The sequence below is a fragment of the Leptodactylus fuscus genome, chromosome 4 (genome assembly GCF_031893055.1).
Source record: "Leptodactylus fuscus isolate aLepFus1 chromosome 4, aLepFus1.hap2, whole genome shotgun sequence".
NCBI lineage: Eukaryota > Metazoa > Chordata > Amphibia > Anura > Leptodactylidae > Leptodactylus > Leptodactylus fuscus.
Window position 1 is genome coordinate 19,035,898 of NC_134268.1, and position 27,557 is coordinate 19,063,454.

The window sequence follows — 27,557 nt, forward strand, 5'->3', positions numbered from 1 at the left end:
GGAGAGACAATAGTAGTGTGAACCCAGCGCCAGTATGTGTTTTTGTAAGAAGGACTTTTATCTCTGGAGGACTATGTATTACATGGACAGTCCATTGATTTGATATGATATAGATAGATAGATAGCTAGCTAGATAGATAGATAGATAGGAGATAGATAGATAGATAGATAGATAGATAGATAGATAGATAGAAGATAGATAGATAGATAGATAGATAGATAGATAGAAGATAGATAGATAGATAGATAGATAGATAGATAGATAGATAGATAGATATTAGAAGGCACTGTATGAATTCTCTGTGTTTTGTATAGTACATGGGGATGTGACTTCCCTCTATTGGACTTGAACTTATTCAATTTGCTCAGGACTAATTAGAATAAAGCACAGCCTCAGATTCTCCCATCTGCCCAAGGCCATTTTCATTACAATAAAGCATTGCTCTGGATCCTACTTGCCTTGTATTCACATTGTATACCTATTCTGGGCCCAAGAGAGTTATGTCTGTTTAGTGAAGGGATAGATAGATAGATAGATAGATAGATAGATAGATAGATGATAGATAGATAGATAGATAGATAGATAGGAGACAGATAGATAGATAGATAGATAGATGGATAGATAGATAGATAGATAGATAGATAGGAGATAGATAGATAGATAGATAGATAGATAGGAGATAGATAGATAGGAGATAGATAGATAGATAGATAGATAGATAGATAGATAGATAGGAGATAGATAGATAGATAGATAGATAGATAGATAGATGATAGATAGATAGATAGATAGATAGATAGATAGATAGATAGGAGATAGATAGATAGATAGATAGATAGATAGGAGATAGATAGATAGATAGGAGATAGATAGATAGCGAGATAGATAGATAGAGAGAGAGAGAGATAGATAGATAGATAGATAGATAGATAGATAGATAGATAGGAGACAGACAGATAGATAGATAGATAGGAGATAGATAGATAGATAGATAGATAGATAGGAGATAGATAGATAGGAGATAGATAGATAGATAGATAGATAGATAGATAGATAGATAGATAGGAGATAGATAGATAATAGATAGGATAAATGTATGATCAGTGCATTGATGATGAAGATAGTATCTTTGGTCTAATGCCGGCCACCTCTTGGTGTTACTGGTCCTTCCAGTGTTTCCACATTGTGCAGGTGTGATACGTTCCGGACATCTTGGCTCAGAGCTATGCTTGTCCTCTCAAATATTCAGAAAATGTTCTTCCCCAGTGACCTCCATTCAGACATAGTAGTGACATCTACTCCCCGTCCCTGTCCATACCTCTGACCCGGACACCATTTTTCTGAGGTTGTCAGCAGGATATACGAGTTATGTGGGACAGGTGGGCGGTGTACGCTCAGGTATTGTTCAGATATTGTTGGAATGACTGGCAGGACGACCTGTAGGACAAGTTCTGAAATTCTGTTAAAATTCTATATTGACTTCCTACAGCAATAAAAGGAGCATTGTGAGGCGGCAACGACGAGGGTCAGAGATGTTTGTGTAGTAAATTCCTTCCCCAGACATGTGGCATTACATCTACTGTGTTAGTGTATCACTGAGGCCCAGGTGTAAGTAGACCCTTAGGCAACAGAGTCACAGTGGGCCCCTTGTCTATTCCGTGAGCGGGGTAGACAAGGACAGCAGAGGGCGCTGTGCTGGAATCTTCTCTGGGCCCCAAGCTCTCCAGTAGCTCTTCAGTGGATGTTATGTCTTTCTAGGAATCCTATAGTTAATGTGGGCCACTAGCTGCAGCTACTTTTAGGGTTGCAGTGGGCACCATTACCTACTGGAACCACCGCAGATCGCTGGTGATGGTGGGAGAAGCTTCAGGCAGTCTCCTACAGTGGCCACTACAGGAGAAGTGTGGTATTACATGGTGACATTCAAACGAGCAATTCACCCTGTAAGGGTATGTTCACACAGAGGCTAGTCTGAATGAATGGGCCTGAACAGGACGCTGCGTCTGATTCAGCTGCGGAATCCACGGCAACATAAGTCATGTTGCTTCTTTTTTTAGGTAGGTAGGAAAAATAGGTAGCGGAATAGGTAGCGGAAAAATAAGCGAGCGGCTCCCTTTGAAGTCAATGGGAGCCGTTATTGGCAGCGAATTTTGTGGTGGATTCTGCGTCAAAATCTGCTGCTAAAAAACTCTGTGGGGACAGATTACATAGAATTAGGGCAACGGCAGTGAATCTTTGCCTTGAGTGAAGGAAAGCCGTACCACAGCTCTGGTCTGGACGGGTGCTAAATATCATAGCAGTGGGGGTCTGACCAGTGGGGCCCTAGTCATCTGGCCCCCAAAAACTGACAAAAGCAAGGTGGGTCTATTTGGAAGCAGTATGTGAGCTGCTTCTCCATACAAGTCAATGGAAATAGCTTCACACTACTTCTTCCTACTGTAGTCATGCTGAAGACGGAGGGTGATCATTGGCTTTAATTTTTTTTTTTGGGGGGGGGAGGGATGTTGCCAAAGTTCCAGTGTTGAACCCCACACCATGGGGAATGACCTGAGTAGTAGCTGTGGCAGCCATGTTGTTTGTCGACTAGAATGTTGTTTTTGAATTTTGCGACAAATTAGATTTTCTTTTTCCCAACATGTTTAAATTAGCAAACTGCCAATTTGGATTAAAGGGGTTTTCCCATCCAGTTTGTCTGCACTGCCTGGAGCAGATTAGATAATATGCAAATGCATGTACACAATGTATTGAGGGTTAGCTGAGTGTTTACATAGAGAGATAACAGACCTGGTTTTATCGGAACCTGAGATAAGCTACAGCCAAGAGCAGTGTAATATAGTATGTGAACATAAATTTATAACAGTCGTGAAGCCATGTCATTTACCCGGATAAAAAGTAGCCAATGTGTTAATCCAGGTTACAAACTATGTATGTGCCAAATTTCATCCAAATCCGTTCAGCCGTTTTTGAGTGATTGAGGAACAAACATCCAAACATCTTAACATCCAAACCCACAAACTTGCAAATTTATAATATTAGTAGGATAGGATAGGATAGGATAGGACGATATAATGTAATATAGTAGAAAATATAATATACTGCAGTATAATATATTATACAATGTAGCACTGACATCCCACCTGATGAAGGTCCTAGAGAGACTGGTCCTGACACACCTACGCCCCCTAGTGAGCTCCGCTCTGGACCCCCTCCAGTTTGCCTATCGGCCGGCCATTGGGGCAGATGACGCCATCATCCACCTTCTTCATAGAGCTCTCTCACCTGGAGAAACCCGGGAACACTGTGAGAATAATGTTCTTTGATTTCTCTAGTGCTTTCAACACCATTCAGCCAGAGCTACTGAGGGAGAAGCTGAACCTTGGTGGTGCGGACCATCACCTGTTCTACTGGATCCTAGACTACCTGACAAACCGCCCTCAGTATGTGAGAGCCCAGGACTGTGTGTCTGACACTGTGATCTGTAGTACGGGGGCACCTCAAGGTACAGTGCTTGCCCCATTTCTCTTCACACTGTACACTGCTGACTTCAGGCACAACTCCTCCAGCTGTTACTTACAGAAGTCCTCCGATGACTCTGCTATAGTCGGCCTTATCACTGATGGCGACGATAGGGAATACAGAGACTTAAACCGGGATTTTGTTGAATGGTGCCAGCAGAACCAGCTCAGGATTAATGCTGGGAAGACCAAGGAGATGGTGGTGGACTTTAGTAAACGGAGAGGTGCTCCGACCCCGGTGGAGATCCAAGGAACATGTATTGAGATAGTCAGGACCTATAAGTACCTGGGCGTGCTCATCAACAATAAACTAGACTGGGCTGATCACCTGGGGGCGCTGCACAGAAAGGGCCACAGCAGACTCTACCTGCTCAGGAGGCTGAGGGCCTTCGGAGTCCAGGGGACACTTCTTAGGGCTTTCTTCAACTCTGTGGTTGCTTCAGCCATCTTTTTCGGTGTGGCCTGCTGGAGGAACAGTATATCAACCAGGGACAGAAATAGACTTGACAGGCTGATCAGGAGGGCCAGCTCTGTCCTGGGGAGCCCCTTGGACCCAGTACAGGTGGTGGGTGACAGAAGGATACTGTCCGTGGTGACCTCCATGCGGGAGAACAAATCCCACCCCATGTATGGGACCCTGATGGGACTTGGCAGCACTGTAAGCGACCGTCTGCTTCACCCCAAGTGTGAGAAGGAGCTATCGCAGGTCCTTCCTTCCAACCGCGACCAGGCTGTATAATCTACATCGGTCCAAGCGAAGACACTCCGCACAGAGAACTAATGATTATGACTATGAAGTCTTCCTTCTTTCTTCTCTGTTCCTTAGCTGCTATGGACTCCTAGTATATCTTCTCTTCTCAGCATATGTGTGTCTACGTCTGTAATATATTACTGTGTATTATCCTGTATCTGTATTACTAGGCTGCTGTAACATACTGAAATTTCCCCAATGTGGGACTATTAAAGGATTATCTTATCTTATAATATGCAGTATAATCAAATGTAATCTAATATATAATATGCAATATGATATAATATATAATATAATGTATTATAAGATAATATATAATGTCATATAGTATATAATGCAGTGCAATATAATATAATGTATATATGTAATTTAATGTTATATTATATAATATATAATGTAAGGTAAAATAATATAAAATATTATAATTTACTGCAATATATAATATAATGTAATGTGGTATGTCATATGTTATTACATATATATATAATATATTATAATGTATGTACTATATAAAGTATGTCATGTAAAGTAATACATTGTAAGAGTATACACTATATGGCAATATAATGTGATATGTAATATAATGTTATATGATGTAATCTATATATAATGTAAGGTAATATAGTATGAAATGTAATATAATATAGTATACAATGCAATATGATATAATAAGTAATGTAATATTATGTAATATATAATATACTGCATTACAACATAATATATACAATATTGCAATGTAGTGTAATATATAACATAATACAATATAATATATTAGAAGAGATTGCAGTAACCGCAGGTGATACGCTGTAGCCTCCATGTATCCAGTGTGTATGCGCCGTAGACACAATAGTGCAGGATTTGGGCGCACTTCTCCAGGACGTCCAGCAGGGGGCGCCCCCGCAGGTCCCATTCTCCAGACGGAAGGGGAAGAGCCAGGCAGTGCATAGCTTGACAGAGAAGGTTTTGTGTTGCAGCTGCAGGTCTCCCAGCACAGATCCCAGCTCTATCTGCTCCCATTCAGTCTCCTGACTATTCCACTGGATCTACTGGATCTCTGTACTATGTCCTGCAATGGATCCTGCACTGGGGGGTGATCCTGAGCCTGTGAGCTGCCTGCAGAGGGCTTTCTAGCTGGGGGGTTTTGCACAGCCCATCCCTTCCCTTGGCTTCTCTTCTCCTGTGAATACAAGGATTGCAGATAGGAGAGAATCTCAGAATCCTCCTGCTGGGGATCTAGTGCTGATCTAGAGGGATCCTGTCTTCTGCTGACCCTGCTGGATTTACCTTGCTCCACTTGTTCTCTGGATTGATCCCATACTGAAAATGGAGGCTGTGATAGAGAAGGAGTGCAGTGCCCTGGGAGGTCTGTTCCAGACCATTATCAGTGACATGAAGGTAAGAGGATGACCCGGGCAGGGGGGGGATTAACCCTGTGTGTGCTGGAGCCCCCTGATAATCTCTTAGCGGACACTCCACCTATACCCCACTGTAAATATTCTGCAGTTTTCCATGGTAAACCCTGTGACTATTGTAGTCCTAGTCGTGACGGAGCGATCAATAGGATAATGAATATCGATGGCCACATTCGCCAAGTTGGGGGCAAATCTTTGTGTCTATGATTAGGCGCCCAACTAAAATCCCCTCTAATGATTGGTAATACTTGGCTCCTATGCGCCGGCCGGGCACTTGGCAGCAGTTGTTCTTGCTATCAGTGCCCAGTCCTATTGGCATGGGTATAGGGGCATCCTGGCAAAGAATATTTGGAGGGGGGGGGGTCCGTGTTTGTGGCTGGGGCAGTCTCATTGTGTCTGTTCTGCAAGCTACATACAAACAGCTGATCAAATTCTTCCCTGGGGGGCAACAGCGAAAACAGGTGTCAAGACTGGAGGTCTATACAGGACTGGGGGGGGAGGGGGAGGTCACCCCCATCATAGGGGCAGGGGATTATTTCCGCCATCGGATTACCTGTAATATATTCTGTTCTTGTTTGGGGTCATGTATTTGTCTCCTATATGTAATATCCCTATAGGCTCTATGGTTAACCCCCTCAGTGCTGACTCTTTGTCCTGTATGCAGGTGCCTGGCTGACACCTGACCGTCAATCCCTGTTTATTATGGATTTAGTAGCCGGTTTGTCATCCACCAGTCAGCGCTCACAGCGAGCCCCCCCTATGTGACTTCACGTATAGGGGGCAGGACTGGATTCATGTTGCTATGGTGTGAGGAATTTGCAGCAGTGTTATTACAGGGCGCTACATATGGCGAGATATATACCCTATCTTGCTAGTATATATGTGTGTAATTATATATATATATATATATATATATATTTGTGTAATATATACAGTATATATATGTGTGTGTATGTATATATATATATATATATATATATATATATATATATAAAATACTTACCGTATGTACATTTGTATGTTTTTAGTTCTTTGCTTGCAGTGTGTTGCCGTCCTCAGCCAGTATATAGATAAATCATATAGGTATCTATAGTCGTGCACATGACCCAAGGTCTCCGTATACAGCAGCTTGCACCGCCATAGGTCACACTTGAGAACCTGTCAGCAAACTATGTGCACCAGAGATAACTATTCTAAATATTCCGCTGTTGTGTTGTCCTTCTTAGAAACATTCAGTTGTTTTCTTTGTTCACTTGTTTTTTAATCTCTGTTCACACTTGTGTTTGTTGCTGTTACCGTCACTTTTTGGTGGTTAGATTTATAATATATGGGGCAGTATTACATCCAGTGGGGAGAAACCAGACACTGAGCCATAATATCTATCTATCTATCTATCTATCTATCTATCTATCTATCTATCTATCATCTATCTATATCATATCATATCTATCTATCTATCTTTCTCCTATCTATCTTTCTCCTATCTATCTTTCTCCTATCTCTCTATCTATCTATCTATCTATCTATCTATCTATCTATCCATCTATCCATCCCTATTCTTTCTGTAGAGGTGATAGAACAATTTCCTTCTCTATAGTGCCCTGTAAGGACCTGGATTAGCAGGGATTTTACATCACTCTCCTAAAAATTGGATTACGGGATAATAATCTCCTTGGATAATATGAACTCCTTGTTGACGTTAAATATCTCTGCATTTTAATGTTTGGAAAATTCTTAATTCTTAATAGACTCCGGTTGTATCCTTGAGAATAACTGATTGATTACCTTCTCTGGTATGTGTATACTTTCTCGTTTTATACTTCTCCGTTTACTTTTATTATTCCTGATGTGACGAAGAAAGGGATCGGGCATGTAGACTGAGAGGGAGACCAGGAGGACCAGGCAGGGAGACCAGGAGGACCAGGCAGGGAGACCAGGAGGACCAGGCAGGGAGACCAGGAGGACCAGGCAGGGAGACCAGGAGGACCATGCAGGGAGACTGAGAGGGAGACCAGGAGGACCAGGCAGGGAGACCAGGAGGACCAGGCAGGGAGACCAGGAGGACCAGGCAGGGAGACCAGGAGGACCAGGCAGGGAGACCAGGAGGACCATGCAGGGAGACTGAGAGGGAGACCAGGAGGACCAGGCAATGTAGACTGAGAAGGAGACCAGGAGGACCAGGCAATGTAGACTGAGAAGGAGACCAGGAGGACCAGGCATGTAGACTGAGATGGAGACCAGGAGGACCATGCATGTAGACTGCGAGGGAGACCGAGAGGACCAGCCATGTAGACTGAGAGGGAGACCAGGAGGACCAGGCAGGGAGACTGAGAGGGAGACCAGAAGGGCCAGGCAGGGAGACCAGGAGGGCCAGGCATGTAAACTGAGAGGGAGACCAAGAGGGACTAAGGCCCCTTGCACATGACTGTATGCTTGTTCAATGTGTTATCTGGGTTTTTCTCAGATAGCCCACTGATCCATTCATTTCTGTTGGCCAAGGCACATGACCATATATTATATAGATCAGTGATCAGGCTGACTGTCCAGGCCAAAAGACTCGGGACAGGTCCTATTCCTATTCAATTTTGCGGCTATGCTTCTGCAGCCCCCATCCATTGACCGAATGGGGCTGCGGAAGCATGACTGGAGCCCAGATGGGCACTGATGGTGCCATTCAATCATGGCCGGTGGCCCACACATGGTCTTGTGCAACGGGCCTAAGGAGGGACTACGCATTTTGACTAAGAAGGAAACCAGGAGGGACTACGCACATTGACTGAGAAGAAGACCAAGGGGGACTGCGCTTGTTAACTAAGAAGCAGACTAGTAGGGATGATGCATTTTGACTGAGAAGACCACCATGAGGGGACTACACTTGTTAACTAAAAAGGAGACCAGGAGGGACTACGCATTTTAACTAAGATGGAGACCAGGAGGGACTACGCGTATTGATTGAGAAGACCAGGTGGGACTGCGCTTGTTAACTAAGAAGGAGACCAGGAGTGACTACGCATTTTCACTAAGAAGGAAACCAGGAGGGACTACACATATTGACTGAGAAGAAGATCAAGAATGACTGCGCTTGTTAACTAAGAAGGAGACCAGGAGGGATGATGCATTTTGACTGAGAAGAAGACCATGAGGGTACTACACTTGTTAACTAAGAAGGAATCCAGGAGGGACTACACATTTTGACTAAGATGGAGACCAGGAGGGACTACGCGTATTGATTGAGAAGACCAAGTGGGACAGCGCTTGTTAACTAAGAAGGAGACCAGGAGGGACTACACATGTTGACTAAGAAGGAAACTGAGAGGCAGGCAGGGTGAGAAGGAGACCCGGGAGATCCTGGCATGTAGTTTGTCACACACCTGCTGCTATTGGTTGGGTCTGTAATCTTTATATCGTTGGCCCCATATTCACAAAGTAGAGTGGCTATCAAGCTCAGTAGAGCATCCAAACTGCTCTCACGCCTCCCCCAGGACTCTGGTCACTGCTCTTGATGAATAGGTCATCAGATCTTTGTTCCTGTAGCCATCAGGTCACACCTTCTCTTCCTTCTTCAGGACAAAGCCTTTGGGCTAGTTCACACGTGAACTGCCCGCGCGGGTTTTGACACAGAGAGAGACGCGGCGAGCCGCGTCTCTCTCTTGTCAAAACCCGCCCGCCGCGACCATCGCTGTCGCGGCTTAACCCTCTGCTGTCGGCTCAAATGAATGAGCCGACATAGGAGGGAGCTGCGGGGGGCGGAAGCCGCGCGACTGAGACAGCGTGGCTTCCGCCTGAAGAAAGGACATGTCCTTTCTTTTCTCCGCTAGCAGCAGCTCGCCGCTAGCGGAGAACAGAAGCCCGGCGGTCTCCATAGACCACCATTATAAGGGGAGGTTTTGGACGCGAAATCCGCTGTCAAAAACCTCCCCTATTACTCACGTGTGAACTAGCCCTTTCAGTCTGATCTCCTCCTAAGGGTGCATTCACACTGAGTAAACGCTAGCTTATTTTGTAGAGTAAAATTACACTTGTAAATTTTGCTATCCCATTGACTTCAATGATATTTTTTTACAAGTGTAAAAATACGCCTGTAAAAAATACGCCTGTAAAAATACGCCTGTAAAATGTCATTGAAGTCAATGGGATAGCAAAATTTACAAGTGTAATTTTACTCTACAAAATAAGCTAGCGTTTACTCAGTGTGAATGCACCCTAATACTGTATTTTTCCTGATTTCTCCAACAATTTGTTAATGTGTCCATAAGGTCCTGGAGCTGGCGAGGGGGTGGGGGGTCCATTAATGCAGCGTGTTGTTGTCTTATTTGCCCTTGGATAATGACGTGTCCACACTCTGCACTTTTGTGTAGGTTTAATTAGTCAATTATTGATGACCTCCTCTATCTCTTGTCTCGCTGATACGTGTAGTCATATATAAGCAGGGTGATCCCGAATGCGTGCAGAAAATAGGCCACATGTCAATGGTGGAGCTGGCGGCAATTTGTGTGCCGCCATATGGTGCTTATGTATGGATCTGCACGACAGATATTCTGATACCTCTACAGTCACTACAGCATATCCAATGACAAGAAATTTGTGATTTTGCCTGAGCTTCTCCTTAACAGCGTTTAGTGATCTGCTTTACAGCACTGTCATGGTCATAGGCGGTAACAGATTGAGGTCTTTGGGAGAGTTTTGTAGACATGCTCAGTGCAGGGAGGGGGGAGGAGATAAGCCGTGACATCATCTACTGTCAGTAGTGATGTCATGATGATATCAGTGGTGTTATCTATAGAGGCGTTATCTTCTATTGTTATCCGGTCTGTGTTATAAATGAGTTAACTGCTGCAAAGAAAACCCTTTTATAGACTTGGCAAATTTCAATCTAGTATTAGGCTTAGTGGTAATATTTAGGCCTTTCTTTTAAAATATTGTCAGTAACCGGGAAAATTTCAAGAAAAAAATATCAAAAATTCTAAAAATATATCCTATTTTGTTGACACATTCCCTTAAAGTAGAAGAATCACTTTTATTCCAGAACAGCGCCACACCTGTCCACAGGGGACATGTGGTATTGCAGCACATCCCCATTCACTTCGATGGAACTGAATTGTAATACGTGATGCTGCCTGTGAACAGGTGTGGCGCTGTTTCTGGAAGAGAGTAACCAGGTGTATCTAAATTTTTACAACCTTCTTCTCAACTTTTGGTCGTAGTAAAATTTTGCTAAATTTCGAGCACCTCGATGTCGCAGCGGCTGTGTGTGTACACCCATAGCTAGTATATACATCTATCAGCGTATATGCATATTCCCTGAGTCGCGGATGGATAGGCATCTCCTACGGTGTTGTTTTCAATAGACTGAGGGCTGTTTTGCATGGCCATTACCCATGATCCCCTGCTGGAGTTAATGTTCTCCCCCTGCTATACCATCATGAGGCTGGGAGTGGAAACGCACTAATAATCTCCATTAAGTGAGCGCTGTGCTTTCTGAGCTTTACTCGCTGATTTACATTGTTACCGCAGCGGTAGGGGACATTGTTGTTGTTGATGGTGACTTAAGACTGCGGGGGTTAACAAAAATTTAAGTGATCTCGAATTATATTCATTATTACACAGAAATGAGGAAATAGTCTAGATTTGTAGTCTAGGTAGAGATCTCCAGACACATTGGGGAAGAGGACTAGAGATGAGCGAACACTGTTCGGATCAGCCGATCCGAACAGCACGCTCCCATAGAAATGAATGGAAGCACCTGTGACGCTTACTTTGCCGGCGGTCAGCCAGCGTCACAGGTGCTTCCATTCATTTCTATTAGAGTGTGCTGTTCGGATCGGCTGATCCGAACAGTGTTCGCTCATCTCTAAAGAGGACACCTTTAAGCAGTGGCGTAACTAGGAATGGTGGGGCCCCGTGGCGAACTTTTGACATGGGCCCCCCGGCCGATGCCAAAGACCTCGACCGACCCCCTCCTACGCATTCCTGCGCACTCTATTATGCCCCATAGTGGCCCCTGCACACTATTATGCCCCATAGTGGCCCCTGCACACAGTATTATCTCCCATAGTGGCCCCTGCACACAGTATTATGTCCCATAGTGGCCCCTGCACACAGTATTATGTCCCATAGTGGCCCCTGCACACAGTATTATGTCCCCATAGTGGCCCCTGCACACAGTATTATCCCCCATAGTGGCCCCTGCACACAGTATTATGTCCCATAGTGGCCCCTGCACACAGTATTATGTCCCATAGTGGCCCCTGCACACAGTATTATGTCCCCATAGTGGCCCCTGCACACAGTATTATGCCCCATAGTGGCCCCTGCACACAGTATTATCCCCCATAGTGGCCCCTGCACACAGTATTATGTCCCATAGTGGCCCCTGCACACAGTATTATGTCCCATAGTGGACACCCATAAACAATTATTATACTCTGGGGTCTTTTCAGACCCCAGAGTATAATAATCGGAGGCCTAGGGGAATAAAAACATAAAAAGTTACTGTTTCATACCCGTCCCTTGGCTCCTCTGCTGCCGTCCTTCTTCAATGACGTCGGATGTCACATGCCCCGGGACGCAGGCCGGGTTCTTGTGACGTCAGAGACGTCAGACAACTAGGAAGGAGGCCTGGCAGGATCGTGGTGAGGTAAGTAACAGTGTTTTTATTTTTCTTACCTCTCCTGGTCCTCCAATCATTATACTCGGGGGTCCGAAAAGACCCCTGACTATATTGACAGCAGGGGTAGGGGCTGTCACCGGGCCCCTAATGTCCCGGGCCCTGTGGCAGCTGCATCTGCTGCTATGGTGGTAGTTACGCCACTGCCTTTAAGGAAATAAAATATACACTCACCGGCCACTTTATTAGGTACACCTGTCCAACTGCTCGTTAACACTTAATTTCTAATCAGCCAATCACATGGCGGCAACTCAGTGCATTTAGGCATGTAGACATGGTCAAGACAATCTCCTGCAGTTCAAACCGAGCATCAGTATGGGGAAGAAAGGTGATTTGAGTGCCTTTGAACGTGGCATGGTTGTTGGTGCCAGAAGGGCTGGTCTGAGTATTTCAGAAACTGCTGATCTACTGGGATTTTCACGCACAACCATCTCTAGGGTTTACAGAGAATGGTCCGAAAAAGAAAAAACATCCAGTGAGCGGCAGTTCTGTGGGCGGAAATGCGTTGTTGATGCCAGAGGTCAGAGGAGAATGGCCAGACTGGTTCGAGCTGATAGAAAGGCAACAGTGACTCAAATAGCCACCCGTTACAACCAAGGTAGCCAGAAGAGCATCTCTGAACGCACAGTACGTCCAACTTTGAGGCAGATGGGCTACAGCAGCAGAAGACCACACCGGGTGCCACTCCTTTCAGCTAAGAACAGGAAACTGAGGCTACAATTTGCACAAGCTCATCGAAATTGGACAATTGAAGATTGGAAAAACGTTGCCTGGTCTGATGAGTCTCGATTTCTGCTGCGACATTCGGATGGTAGGGTCAGAATTTGGCGTCAACAACATGAAAGCATGGATCCATCCTGCCTTGTATCAACGGTTCAGGCTGGTGGTGGTGGTGTCATGGTGTGGGGAATATTTTCTTGGCACTCTTTGGGCCCCTTGGTACCAATTGAGCATCGTTGCAACGCCAAAGCCTACCTGAGTATTGTTGCTGACCATGTCCATCCCTTTATGACCACAATGTACCCAACATCTGATGGCTACTTTCAGCAGGATAATGCAATGCCATGTCATAAAGCTGGAATCATCTCAGACTGGTTTCTTGAACATGACAATGAGTTCACTGTACTCCAATGGCCTCCACAGTCACCAGATCTCAATCCAATAGAGGAGCATCTTTGGGATGTGGTGGAACGGGAGATTCGCATCATGGATGTGCAGCCGACAAATCTGCGACTGCAACTGTGTGATGCCATCATGTCAATATGGACCAAAATCTCTGAGGAATGCTTCCAGCACCTTGTTGTATCTATGCCACGAAGAATTGAGGCAGTTCTGAAGGCAAAAGGGGGTCCAACCCGTTACTAGCATGGTGTACCTAATAAAGTGGCCGGTGAGTGTATAACTCTGTGACAACCAACATGGCTGTCATGGAAAACCTGGGGAGTTAACGGGGTATCTGGGACTAGAAAACATGGCTGCTTTCTTCATCTCAGGTAGTGACATCATCTCTTTTGGGAGTCCCATTCAGACAGAACTAACAGATATGATGTCACTTTCAGGGAAGAAGAAAGCAGCCATGTTTTCTAGTCCTGGATATCCCCTTTAAGGCCTGTCATTGTCATCCAGCTGATGGTATTTTGGAAATTTTCCCATCTGCTGCTTTCAAAATTATACTGGTTGCCCTTACAGTTTAGCCCCACCTTATTGTCAGACATGTGATCCAACAGCTGAAATCTAACTGAATGTCTACCGCCTGAGCCCCCACAATGCGCTGCATCTACACCTAAGTACAGAAGAAACCATTCTGTCCTTCAGTATCAGAACAAGTCGCCATCCCTCATATTTTTATTGTGATTTTAGCTGTTGTACGTTTTCGGGTTTTTCCTCAGATTGTAATATCATTTTCTACTCGGAGAGAAAATCCTCCAGTGTTTTTCCGCAGATTTTGTTTGCCTGATGCAACGTTTGCTTTGCTTGAGATGTTTACGTCTGTGATCTGCGCGCCCATCTGTATTTGCTTTTTGCCACGTATATATACAGTGTTAGTGGAGACAAAAAACCACATAGGTGTCTGTCTGGAGTGTAATAACGTCAGCGTTATGGACCTTCCTACTCACAAGGGCGTCATTATCATATGTGTCCCCTTCAGGCGATGGCCGGCTACGTCAATAAGTGTGGCTTTTAGAACTTCCTCTTCTACATGTATTATTATAGTAGTTTATAGTATCAACAGTGAATCACACGTTGGAGATTGTATTGAAAATGTCTTAAAGGGAGTGTGTCACCAGAATCCAGCCTATCAACTAGCCCTGCAGATAGATAGGTTAGGGTCACCTGAATCAAACAGTGTTTCCCCCTTGTGAATTGGGTCTTCTATTGCTGAGATATTGGTTTTTTTGTCATCATGCAATTGAGCTTTTTTGAAGCAAAGGACGCCGCCATTTTGGTAGAGCTCATTTGCATATGGACAAAATGGTGATATCTCGGCAACGGAGGCACCGATTCACAAGGGGGAAACACTTTTTGATTCAGGAGACCCTAGCCTATCTATCTGCACAGCTGGTTTGATAAGCTGAGTTCTGGTGACATACACCCTTTAAGACATCAAATCAGGACAATGCATGAGTGCACACTCCCTTTAAGATAGTTAAGGCTACTTTTTAGGCTTTGAAATATAAGCACCTTTTATGCTTCGGCCTACAAGTTAGAACAGTTTACCCTAACATTACAATAGTGTGCTGGCTTTTGCTGCTCCAGACTGACCCTAAAAAAAAGACAAAGCAATCCCAGGCTGAAGATGACCATATCTAGCCTGAGTGTTCATGGGGACTGGTTATAGATACAAGGTCCAGGAACAAGACTCTTACTTTGGTGATGGGTGACTGGAAATCACTGAGAGCCCACGTGACGGATTATAGTCTTAAAATAATAAGTAAATATAACATGTAAGCAGATCGGCCGCTCAGGGGCGGCTCCGGTTTTCCCATAAACAGAGGCCGTGTACTGCTTGTGATGGTGGCTTTGAAGTCGACACCACTGCAGAATTGTAAGAGTCCTGCCTGACAGCAAAGGACACCATTAAAGGGCACTGTTATTGTTTTTGGGGTCAGAAAGGTCGTCCTTGTTATTCCAAGGTCCCCTGTTACAGATCTGGTGAAATCCAAGCCCCTTGTGTTGCGAGACCTCCACCTCTGTGTGTTTACTTAGGGTCTTGTCCCACACAATGGCGTCCTCCGCTCTTCCTTCCCCGTCATTTTATTTTTGATATTTTTTGTAGGAATTTAGGAAATGGAACATCCTATTGTATGAACCTCGGTATGTTTCCAAGAGGCGGCTCCCTATATATATTAGTGGGTTCTCGTCTGTTGTGAATAGCCCTGGCGGTGGCGCAATAATAACACCAAATATTTATATGACGCCCACGTAGGCCGCAGATCTGTGCAAGCGGGGGAACATGAAACCTACGTAATAACGAATAACAATACACCTGATAATAAGAGAGAAGTGTCTGCCTACAAGAGCTTACAGTCTAGAGGACATGAAGCAGGGACACAATAAGGTCTCGTTCAGATGGATGTCCGTCATGGGTATTGTGGCCCTTTGTGGGTTAAAAAAGATTCATCAAAACCCAATGGCGTCCATCATCTGATTGGCATTCTGGTGTTTGTTTATCAAAATCTGTTCAGCTATTCCAAAGCTATAAGCCCTGTTAGTGTTGATATCAATTAAGATCTACTAGCCAAGTGGGCGGTTACACTGTACGACATACAACACATAGAACAATCACAGTGTTACCGCCCACTTGGCTAGTAGACCAGCTGAGGGCTTCTAAGCACAAGCCGAGCTTGCATGTTTATTTCATACATATTATGGTATAAGTAAGGATCAGCCATGTTGAAATCCAAAATTGTCAATACTGGTGTCATTTCTCCCAACATCTGCGATCAGAGGACTACGTATTAGGGTAGCGACTTATCTTCCCTGCCATTGCAGCTGCCACAGTGGTTGCACCCAGCTTTCCTAGACGCCCGAATAGCACAAACTCATTGTTATGCCTGCATACAATATTGTAATATCTACAATATTTGTACGGTTTAGCAGTATATACATGGAGTGGCAGATAATAGAGCGGCCCAGCGTGACACAGGACATGCCTCCGCCATTACATGTATACACCACACATGCGTGTTACATCCAGCCCATGACATTCTTTATGACCCACATGTGCGCCGTGCTTGCAGGTGCGCTAGTTTACATTATACACATAGGGGTTGGTGAGACTTAGGAGCTGACGGCCATACACTACACGCTTCACTGGATCCCTAGACGTGTATGGTCCTGCACGTTATCGTTTTTGTACGTTTTTTTTTTTTCCTCACGCTGTATGTCACGGTAAGGCCATAGCAGATATCGCACATGGATAATGTGGGCTCATTTATTACAGCCCTGGATCTAATAGTATGAATTTGTTCTTTTTGGTTAGAGGACCCACAATTGGGTCGGGTGTTGATAAATGTGCCCTTATACTACTCATAAGAAACCGGCTCAGAACAGACTCGCCATTAGAAATGCCCTTTTTGTTCCCATTTTTGGGACATTTGTAAGCAATATGCCCCGTCCATTCCGCAGAGCACCACTAGACATTGGCAGTTTTATGGCAGCCTGAATCTGCTGTGTCATAGGTGACTAAGAGCCAAGACTCCATATTAAAAAGATTGTAGAGGGTTAAAAAGACATGGGTGCTTGTTTCCGAAAACAGCGCCATAGGTGTCCACAGGTTGTATGTGGTATTGCAGCTCAGTCCAGTTCATGACAGTAGAGATCATCAGCAAAAATGCTGCAAGTAAGAACGCTTCCAAAAATAGAAGGGTTAATAGATTATTTGTTGTCAATTAATGAAATTAACTTATTAGTACGGTTGGAACAACGCCGATGTCCATCAAGGTCAACCGGAGGATGAAGAAACGAAAAATGTAAATCCCATCAGTATTTGGGGCGACCTTTGCCCTTTGGAGGAGGAGTCCTGGAAGTGATGATCCGACCCCCGCAGATATAGCCGTGATCTCCTCACCATCGTCCAGTCTGTCTGGGGTGACATGAAGAGACAGACGGATTGGAGGAAGAAACATCCATAGAAGATCTGGGCTTAGTTCTCCAAGATGGCGGCGGGAACAACCTCCCTGTCCAGTTCTGCCAAAAACTGTCTTCAGGTACCGAGAAGAACTGATAAAGGGCAAAGGTCACACCGAATATTGACGGGATTTACTTTACTTCATTCACTTCTCTTTGGTCGTTGACAAACATCCTTCTATTTTTGGAAGCATTCTTAGGTGACATGTACACGATCATGCGTGTGCCGCTAGGTCATAATGGAATGGCACATGGATGTCATCCATGTATCGCCCATGCTACTGTAGCCCCATTGATTGGGGCCAGTGAGCACAGTCCGCAAAATGGACAGGAACTGTACAAGTCCCCACCCCATACACCGGATCATGAAAATCCATGTCCGCGTGTATTGGGCCATAGAAATGAATGGGTCGGTGAAAACCACCCTGACTGTGCACATGGCCGTGTACATGAGGCCTTATTTTGTAGAATTTCCCCCCTGCCATGTAGTCTCTTAGTTGCCGGCCAGATAAGCATAGAATATGAACCATAAGGACACAGGCCCATTGGGCTATCACATCTGCCCTGGTTTGCCTTGTACCCTATTTGCCCCCAACTCCATACGTTTTATCATACGTTGCTTTGATAGTTTTTGACAAGTTATTACGCCGAGTATTTCGCAGTCGGTTGAATTATTGACCTTTTCAATGTTAATGCATGGTTGTTGTTGCCTGTGACAGGTGATCAGATCGCTTGGGGCTTTTAGGGGTGAGTGCAGGGCAAAAAGAAAAAAACGTGTCTGCTTGCAGAAATATCCCCCCAATGACATTAATAGCATATCTGGGACCCCTTTATATTAGGACACTTGGGATCCCAATGACCACTTTTCAAGCACTCACTAGGACCAGTGTCGTGGGAAGTCTGTCGACTTTATCGGTAAGTTTTTGGTACTGTAACGAGACCTACAAAAACAAGAGACCTCGGGGATGTTTCCCTTTGGTCCGATCCCCATTTTGTAAGACAGCAGAACTACCCACCGATCCGCCATGTGGCCCCTTCCTCAAGCTCAAGCAACCCTCCTTTATGAGAGATTCTGATATCTCGGAGCCGTGGTCAGGTCTGTTTTGTGCTCATATCACCTAATATTGTGCCTATGTTGACTCAGTGCTTTGGTTTAAGCAAATACCGTCTCTTAAAGGGGCAGCGCAGCTTTGTATTCGCGGCCCAGACGCCGTTCTGTCACCATTCCAAGTTTCTTCTTCCTTTGTCAGCTTAATAATAAACCTAAAAGATGGGCTGATTAAATACAGCCGGCAAACAAGAGCCTCTGGTCTGGGGCTGCTCGCAGAGCGTATGCCAGCACAAATCTGATAGTGGGAGGGTAAGACGAGGGTCACGTCAGGCCTTTTCTTACATCTGCTGGATTGTTTACTTAGCCCCCCCCCCCTCCTCCATGTCTATTAATTGTGACGGATTTAATTATGACTCTAAAAAGGGAGGGAGAGAGTCAGGCTGACTGATCCGCAGGGTTATTCCAACTCGGGGACATTCACTCAACCAGTGTCTTGTAAGGACATTGGCATCCATCATGTCCAATTTTAGTTGAGCCGGAGTTGAGTTTGGTGGTTACCTAAATTACTTCCGACATCAATCTATTCATCTGCCACTCAAAAAGTCCCCAACTTGTCAAGCACAGAAGCTTCCACCGGGGACATCTACCAAAACACCCAATAGGAATCCCCTATAACCACCATGACCAGTCTTCTGTCTACGTCGTAGGTTACAAGTTGTCCACCAGTCGTAGACATAATACCTAGGTTCTCCACCCGACGTACCTCTCTTTAAGGTTACTAGACCATACTTTGCTTTTAAAGCAGTTGTCTCATGAAGACGACCACTATCTATATGCCCTTTTAGGCCATGTGAACACCATAGAGAGGGATCTCAAACTCAGAACCCCACCAACCTATACCAAAGGAACCAGAATGGAGAGGTTCTCTGGACTTTTGGAACTGTAATATGCGGTAGTGATCAGTCTTCTAAGGTCTATTATAGTAGTTATATTCTTGTACATAGGAGCAGTATTATAGTAGTTATATTCTTGTACATAGGAGCAGTATTATAGTAGTTATATTCTTGTACATAGGAGCGGTATTATAGTAGTTATATTCTTGTACATAGGAGCAGTATTATAGTAGTTACATTCTTGTACATAGGAGTAGTATTATAGTAGTTATATTCTTGTACATAGGAGCGGTATTATAGTAGTTATATTCTTGTACATAGGAGGTAGTATTATAGTAGTTATATTCTTGTACATAGGAGCAGCATTATAGTAGTTATATTCTTGTACATAGGAGCAGTATTATAGTAGTTATATTCTTGTACATAGGAGCAGTATTATAGTAGTTATATTCTTGTAAATAGGAGCAGTATTATAGTAGTTATATTCTTGTACATAGGAGGTAGTATTATAGTAGTTATATTCTTGTACATAGGAGGTAGTATTATAGTAGTTATATTCTTGTACATTGGAGTAGTATTATAGTAGTTATATTCTTGTACATAGGAGCAGTATTATAGTAGTTATATTCTTGTACATAGGAGCAGTATTATAGTAGTTATATTCTTGTACATAGGAGCAGTATTATAGTAGTTATATTCTTGTACATAGGGGCAGTATTATAGTAGTTATATTCTTGTACATAGGAGGTAGTATTATAGTAGTTATATTCTTGTACATAGGAGCAGCATTATAGTAGTTATATTCTTGTACATAGGAGCAGTATTATAGTAGTTATATTCTTGTACATAGGAGCAGTATTATAGTAGTTATATTCTTGTACATAGGAGCAGTATTATAGTAGTTATATTCTTGTACATAGGAGCAGTATTATAGTAGTTATATTCTTGTACATAGGAGCAGTATTATAGTAGTTATATTCTTGTACATAGGAGGTAGTATTATAGTAGTTATATTCTTGTACATAGGAGGTAGTATTATAGTAGTTATATTCTTGTACATTGGAGTAGTATTATAGTAGTTATATTCTTGTACATAGGAGCAGTATTATAGTAGTTATATTCTTGTACATTGGAGTAGTATTATAGTAGTTATATTCTTGTACATAGGAGCAGTATTATAGTAGTTATATTCTTGTACATAGGAGCAGTATTATAGTAGTTATATTATTGTACATAGGAGCAGTATTATAGTAGTTATATTCTTGTACATAGGGGCAGTACTATAGTAGTTATATTCTTGTACATAGGGGCAGTACTATAGTAGTTATATTCTTGTACATAGGAGGTAGTATTATAGTAGTTATATTCTTGTACATAGGAGTAGTATTATAGTAGTTATATTCTTGTACATAGGGGCAGTATTATAGTAGTTATATTCTTGTACATAGGAGGTAGTATTATAGTAGTTATATTCTTGTACATAGGAGCAGCATTATAGTAGTTATATTCTTGTACATAGGAGCAGTATTATAGTAGTTATATTCTTGTATATAGGAGTAGTATTATAGTAGTTATATTCTTGTACATAGGAGCAGTATTATAGTAGTTATATACTTGTACATAGGAGCAGTATTATAGTAGTTGTATTCTTGTACATAGGAGCAGTATTATAGTAGTTATATTCTTGTACATAGGAGTAGTATTATAGTAGTTATATTTTTGTACATAGGAGCAGTATTATAGTAGTTATATACTTGTACATAGGAGCAGTATTATAGTAGTTATATTCTTGTACATAGGAGCAGTATTATAGTAGTTATATTCTTGTACATAGGAGCAGTATTTTATCTTTAGAATATTTTCTCAGCACTAGTGTCTGGTATATTTTAAGTCCTCTCTTCTTATGATATCTATTAATACAATTACTGCTGCTTTCCACATGAGGAAGAAAAAAAAAAGAAATTCTACAAATATTGTGACCTACAATCTCTCGGTGCTGGCTTTTTTCTGGTAAGGAGGGGTCTGTTCATGTTCTCAAGTCGAGTTAAATATTTGTCAAGCTTCCCCATTTGCTCTGGTCGTCTGTATCCCCCTCACTGGGCGGTCTCCGGTAGCTGTAGGACGTTGAGCTGTACTCTGAGCCATTCTGCACAAATTGTTCTGGTTTTGATTTTTGTGTGTTTCAGTTTATCACAAATCACTATAACAATGGAGTATGTTGTAGCGTGGAATGGGGTTTAATTTGAGTGTTCTCCGCCTGTGTCTCTCCGGTCCTCACTGTCCCATGACTGCCGTGTTTACTATGCTAAATCGACTGTGTGGAGAATTGTGTGCAGCAGGGCATGGTGCACATTGAGCAAATGTTTACGGACAGGCAGTCATTGCAATTGCTTGCCGAGTCTTCTTGTAATATGGACGTTCTCCATACATTCAATATGAAAATTTTGTGTCGTCGTCCTCATCCTAATGAGGCATTGTTATGTTCTAAAGTTGGGCAAATTTTTAAAAGCCAAGTCGCAAAAATTTCATTGAAGATCTTGAAACTTTTTGTGCTTTTGTGGAGGTTCTCTAGGTATCTAATCACCATGACGGTGAACTTTTTGTTACCAGATTTGGATACTATGGGTGCTGAACTCTCTTTTCGAGAAACCACCTGTTTATCCAATCCAGATTTTTGTGACCATTTTTTTCAGTTCCATCATAGGCTATGTGTTTTGGTCATCTTCTGTCTGATGACCATCCCTGTAGAAGGCTTAGATTTAGAGTTTTTGGTGGTTTCAAGGCATAACTTTTTGACACCTAGCATAGACCCAGATGATCGAGTCCTGGTTCTTTGCTGTCCATTATTGGCGGTGGCCACAGTTGCTCCTTTGTTTGACTCCTTTGTTTGATGGACCTCTGAGGCCAAGTTGCCGATTTCTCCTTCACGTATATGGGAATGTTCTTCTTATGTTCTCCTCCTCTGGTCCCAAAATTGTGTCAGTCTGGCCTCCTAACATCCAGGATCATTGTCAATGTGGAAGTCATTATGAATGTGGTAGCCTGGCCTGGTTGGGCACTATTATATGTCATAGTAGGGCAGTGTTTTTGTTTTTCTTCTATTAATCATGTGGTGTCCCAAGGATGTGGTCTGACGTTACGGACTCCTCGTATCTTCCTGTGCATTGATCTTGTTTACGGTTTTAGTTTCTCATTGCTGTACAGATCATATGAACTTTTTGGCCTTTTCAACTTTTTGAGTTGTTTTTTTTTCATCCTGTTGACCACACTCCAAAAAGTGCTCTGACTGGCTCGTCAATTGTACAGGGTTTTGTCCACCGTTGGCTTCGCTTCATCTCCTGTGTCAAATCCAACTAGAAATTAACTAAAAATATCTCTTTGTTACGTTTTTAGATTGAGGTGTGATTCATGGCGTACAAGCTTCTAGGCGAATCCGTCAGTCCTCGGACACGCTGAGTTGGTTGCCATCAGCTTAGGGTGTGTTTCTTGTTTCTTTTTCCTAGCGTGAAATGTCAAAGTGTGTTTCTTTGCTTTACTTAACACGGTAACTGACCCTCGAAATAGAAATGGACAAAAAAAATCTTCACAAAACTTCTTGACTTTTTTTAGTGGCTCATCTAGATCATTGACAGACCGCGAGGTCTACATTGGCCAAGTGACTATAGTCTAGTTTATGGAGGTGCACGTTCCTTAGTCACCAGGCAACCTTCTGGAGGAGCACTCGAGCACAAGGTGTTAAAATGGATAGAACAATGAGTCATTTCTCAAAAAATTGACAAAAAAAAAATCAAATCCTGATGTGAGGCATACATTGGCAGTATGACCGTACCTTTTGGAGGTGCCGGTTTTTTGGTCCTCGGGGTATTTGCTTGAGGACTTCACCAACACAACAGGTTCAAATAGACCAAATAATGACTAAATTTACACAAATTGACAAAAAAACCTAAATTTTTGGATGAACTTTGTGGTTTTATAATTTTCTACCACACTTGCAAAAAGTTTAGGAGGAACTGAACTGTCCTACTCCCACTCGGAAAAGTTGGAATAAATGGTCAAGGTGTATTATGGTGGCTTTGATTTTCGACCAAGTCTCAAGACCATTTTTGAACTTTCATTTCTTTTTTGAAACTTTTTCTGATGTATATATTAAGGGCTGTCTTTTGTACCCATGTTACCCCCCAATTTCTTGGACTGATCAGTGAGTAGTTATGTACCTGCAGCTATGGAGCCGTATAATGAGACCCAGGTTAGCAGGGCTGTCCTGAAGTGCTGGTTGGACAACGGCAAACATCTTAGGAGGACCTAAGCTCTCTTAGCCTAGGAAGAAGACCCCCCCCACACATGGAGATGTTGGAATAATGAATTGCATCATGGCTTTGAGTTTCGACCAAGACCATTTTGGGACTTTCATTCGGTATTATTTTAATTCCCTTTATGATATGTTTATAAGGGTCTCCTGCTCCCAACTCGTGATAATCTGGTTTCCCACCAATGTTTTGACTGACCAGTGTGTTGTTATGGATCTGGAGCTATGGAGTCATAAAAAGCGTAACGCTGGGCCATCCTTAGGTGCTGAATGGACAAAAATTGTTGTTGTCGAAGTCTTAGGAGGAGATTGGTCCACGTTGTGTTTCTAGTGTATCTCAATGTCAGGTGGAAGCTTTGGCGACATAAGTTTGTCGTCTTTAGCAAAAATTAATTTTGGTGGTTCAGAAGTTTTTTTTTGTTTAGAGAGTTGAGTTTATCTTTGTGAAAATGTCAGGGTGAAATGTCTAATCCACTACTGAACTGTCCTTCAGGGCCGGCCGGCTGCTGTCGGACAGAAAGCGGCCATTGTCCCGGGTTCACAGAACAATCTGTTATCGCGGAGAGAGGCTTGCGACGACCTTTGAATTAATCCTGGTAATTTTTTTCCTAAGTAATGAAAGAAGCTCGGGCTTCACAAAGAGGCATCGCCAATTACTCAGATGATGAGGTGGATTAAATTTCTTCTAAAAGGCCGTAGAGTGGGAACGTTTTTCGGAGGCTGATGATTCCCCCTATCACTAACCTGTTCCCAGGTCTTCCAGTCTTTGGGACATGTCTGCCAAGGGCTCTATTTTAAGGGGAAACAATAAGCCTAAAATTGCTTATAGAAAACGACCGCTCACGACTGTGCGCGCAAAAGTCTGGAGACGGAAGGCTCGGCAGTATATTTTGGTAGTCCAGTAGACATGGGAGCTGGATGATCGGATATCACAGCTGTCGGGGAGCCCCAAACAGGGACTCTGTTGTTCTGAAAAATGAGTAGGAATAATGGGTTTAAAAATAGGTTTTCGGTCATCGAGAACCCAATGACCTAATCCAACTTTTTTTTTGATCTTTTTGCTTCCTGTCCATTACGATAGTTTTGTTCACAATGGACTCCACTTAGAGGGGTTGTTGCCCCTGTTCTTAGTTCTTGGATTGGCTGGTATTGCTGGGGGAAACTTCCTCAGGCCAAAGCGGGGATCGGTGGAGGTAGATCAGAGTCCCTGGTCATGGGGGTGGATCCTAATAGGGGAACCTTACTGTATTATGTCCCTATGTCCTAACAGGGCTATGAACAGGGGTTGTCTGGATGTAACAACCCCTTTAAAGAGTTTACCTGATGCATTGACCTTCAGTGCTCTGCCTGACCCTTGCAGTGTCACAGTATTTTTGGAAGGTTGTATGAGTCTAAAGAAACCTTTAGTCCAAAAACGTCAACACTTAAGGCGCGGTTCACATCTGCGTTCAGGCCATTCCGTTCCCCTATCTGTATGAAATATGCAGAGAAAAAAGTCCTACAAGCAGCTCTTTCCTCTCCACATTTTTTGTGCGGAAACCACATGGACCCCATTATAGTCTAAGGGGTCCGCGGGTTTCCTTTGGTAACTGCTTTTTTATATGGATAGGTTTCCGTTCTGGGGCTCCCCGAATGGAAACCTGAATGCAGATGTGAACCCGGGCCTAAGCCCATGGACTGCGTTCGCCTCTATCATTTAATTTTTTTCCCACACAGGGCGGAGCTTAATTATTGGCACCTACCAATTACCGCCCACATTGTGGGGGGAAAAATGGGTCAGGGATTGAAGTCATCAGCAGCTATAATGTAATAATGGTGAATATAAAGCATACAAAACTTTCACAATGAAAGAGATTTACCAGGTGAGAAAAACAGTGCCACACCTGTTCAAAGGCTGTGTTTGGTATTGCAACTCAGCCCCATTCAATCCATAGAAACTGAGCAAGGGTGGTGCTATTTTTGAAATACTGCAGCCATCTTTTTCTGATGCTTGCAACATCTTGAACTTGTCCCATTGATATTTTTAATATTTAGTGACTCTTGGAGGTTTTTTCTCCATTGTCACTATAATAGTCAATCTATTCAGATTTGGACAACCCCCATGTAAAAAATTGCCCTACACCACATGCATATGACAAGAGTCCATAAGGTTTAGAGAAAGATGCCATTTTTTGGGACTTGGTCCTGTGGCCGCCATATGGATCCATAAAAATTACCCCCATGTGCGTGTGGCCATAATGGATACCACCTTGGGTCCATGGGGCTGTAGTGTCCTGTAGTCTTCTCTGTTCAGGTACAGATTAGTATTATGTGTCCACGTTGTCCTTACTATTAATATTGTGCCGATTTTGAGACTTGTGATGTTTCTTCTCCGTTCACAACTAAAGCTGCATTCAGAATTCACCACTGACAATGGACAATGAGAAAGAAAACATGAATTTTTTTGGTTTTGTTTTGTAGGGAAGTTACCCAGTTTGGGAAGATTTTATTAACAAAGCTGGAAAACTGCAATCACAGCTGAGGTGAGTAGCAAAATGTTTATTAACGTGACATAAAGGAGTTTTCTGTGACTTATATATGACCTGTCCTTAGCATAGGTGGTCAGTATCTGATCGGTGGCGCTCTAATGCCCAGTACACTACAAGACATTACGTAGAATTAAGGGTGCATTCACACGGAGTAACGTGCCACGTCACCTGGCACGTATACGTCGTGTGAGATTTTGAGCGCCGTATACGCTCCCATTGATTTCAATGGGAGCCTGGATCGTATACGCCGCGTTATTTTGCGGCCGCAAAATAATGCGGCGTATACGAGACTAACTCCCATTGAAATCAATGGGAGTGTATACGGCGCTCAAAATCTCACACGGCGTATACGTGCCAGGTCATGCGGCACGTTACTCCGTGTGAATCCACCCTTAGGCTGCATTCACACAGAGTAACGTTGGCGTTTTTTGTGCTTATTTTGGCACATAGCGCCGTGTTAACGCCGCGTTTGCGCTGTTTAACACGACCGCAAAATAGCGCAGCGCAAACGCGGCGTATACGCGGCGCTATGTGCCAAAATAAGCACAAAAAACGCCAACGTTACTCTGTGTGAATGCAGCCTAAGGTGCCTTAAATTGTCTAGTGTACAGCGCCTTAAATTGTCTAGTGGCTGTGCTTGGTATTGCAGCTCAGCCCCATTCACTTCAATGGAACTGAGCTGCAATTACCGTAGGTCATGTAACATCAATGGCTTGTTAAGCTTCAAAGAACTGATCTTTGGGGTTCCCGGATGTTGGACCCCCACGAATCAGATATTAATGGCAACTGAGTTTATCAATTTGGGGCCCTAAATCTCAATGGCGTACAAACACGCTGCTGGTTTAGGGGCCCCAAGCTTGGTGACAGGTTCCCTTTAACTGATGGGGATACGGCCGATATGAAGGCAGCGATTGAACATGCCCGTCTTCCTAAATCTCCTCCAATGGGGTGATATTATTTTCATATTGAATGGCACTGTATTGTGGTATAATGTGTGCACTATAGGCGGTACAATATATAAACTATATGGCAGAAGGATTTTGGTACGGAAGTTACCTTTACATGACAGTGCCATTCAATATGCCAATAATAACCCTCATCACTTGGGCATGTTATATGTCATAGCCGGCTTTTCCGAGATGACATGTTTATAGCAGATCTGTCCTTCAATGATTTAGCGGTTGTATGTTTATAGCATGTCAGTAATATATAATGTATAGACAGTGTGTAATAATAGGTTTCATCATGGTTTATATTCCTGTGGAGACCCATATTCCACCCGCTGTCTCCTCTATGAGACCCA

General features: G+C 43.3%; 1 protein-coding gene across 4 annotated transcripts in view; it reads left to right on the forward strand.

The window, feature by feature from the left end:
* The first annotated feature begins 5,192 nt into the window (after nt 1-5,192).
* MTSS1 (MTSS I-BAR domain containing 1) overlaps nt 5,193-27,557 on the forward strand; it is a 116,699-nt gene continuing 94,334 nt past the window's right edge. For all 4 annotated transcript variants that reach the window (XM_075270118.1, XM_075270117.1, XM_075270119.1 and 1 more), the window contains exons 1-2: nt 5,193-5,662; nt 26,187-26,248. In XM_075270118.1, the coding sequence (XP_075126219.1) occupies nt 5,591-5,662; nt 26,187-26,248 (134 nt within the window). In that variant the 5' untranslated portion in view covers nt 5,193-5,590. The remainder of the gene's footprint in view (nt 5,663-26,186; nt 26,249-27,557) is intronic.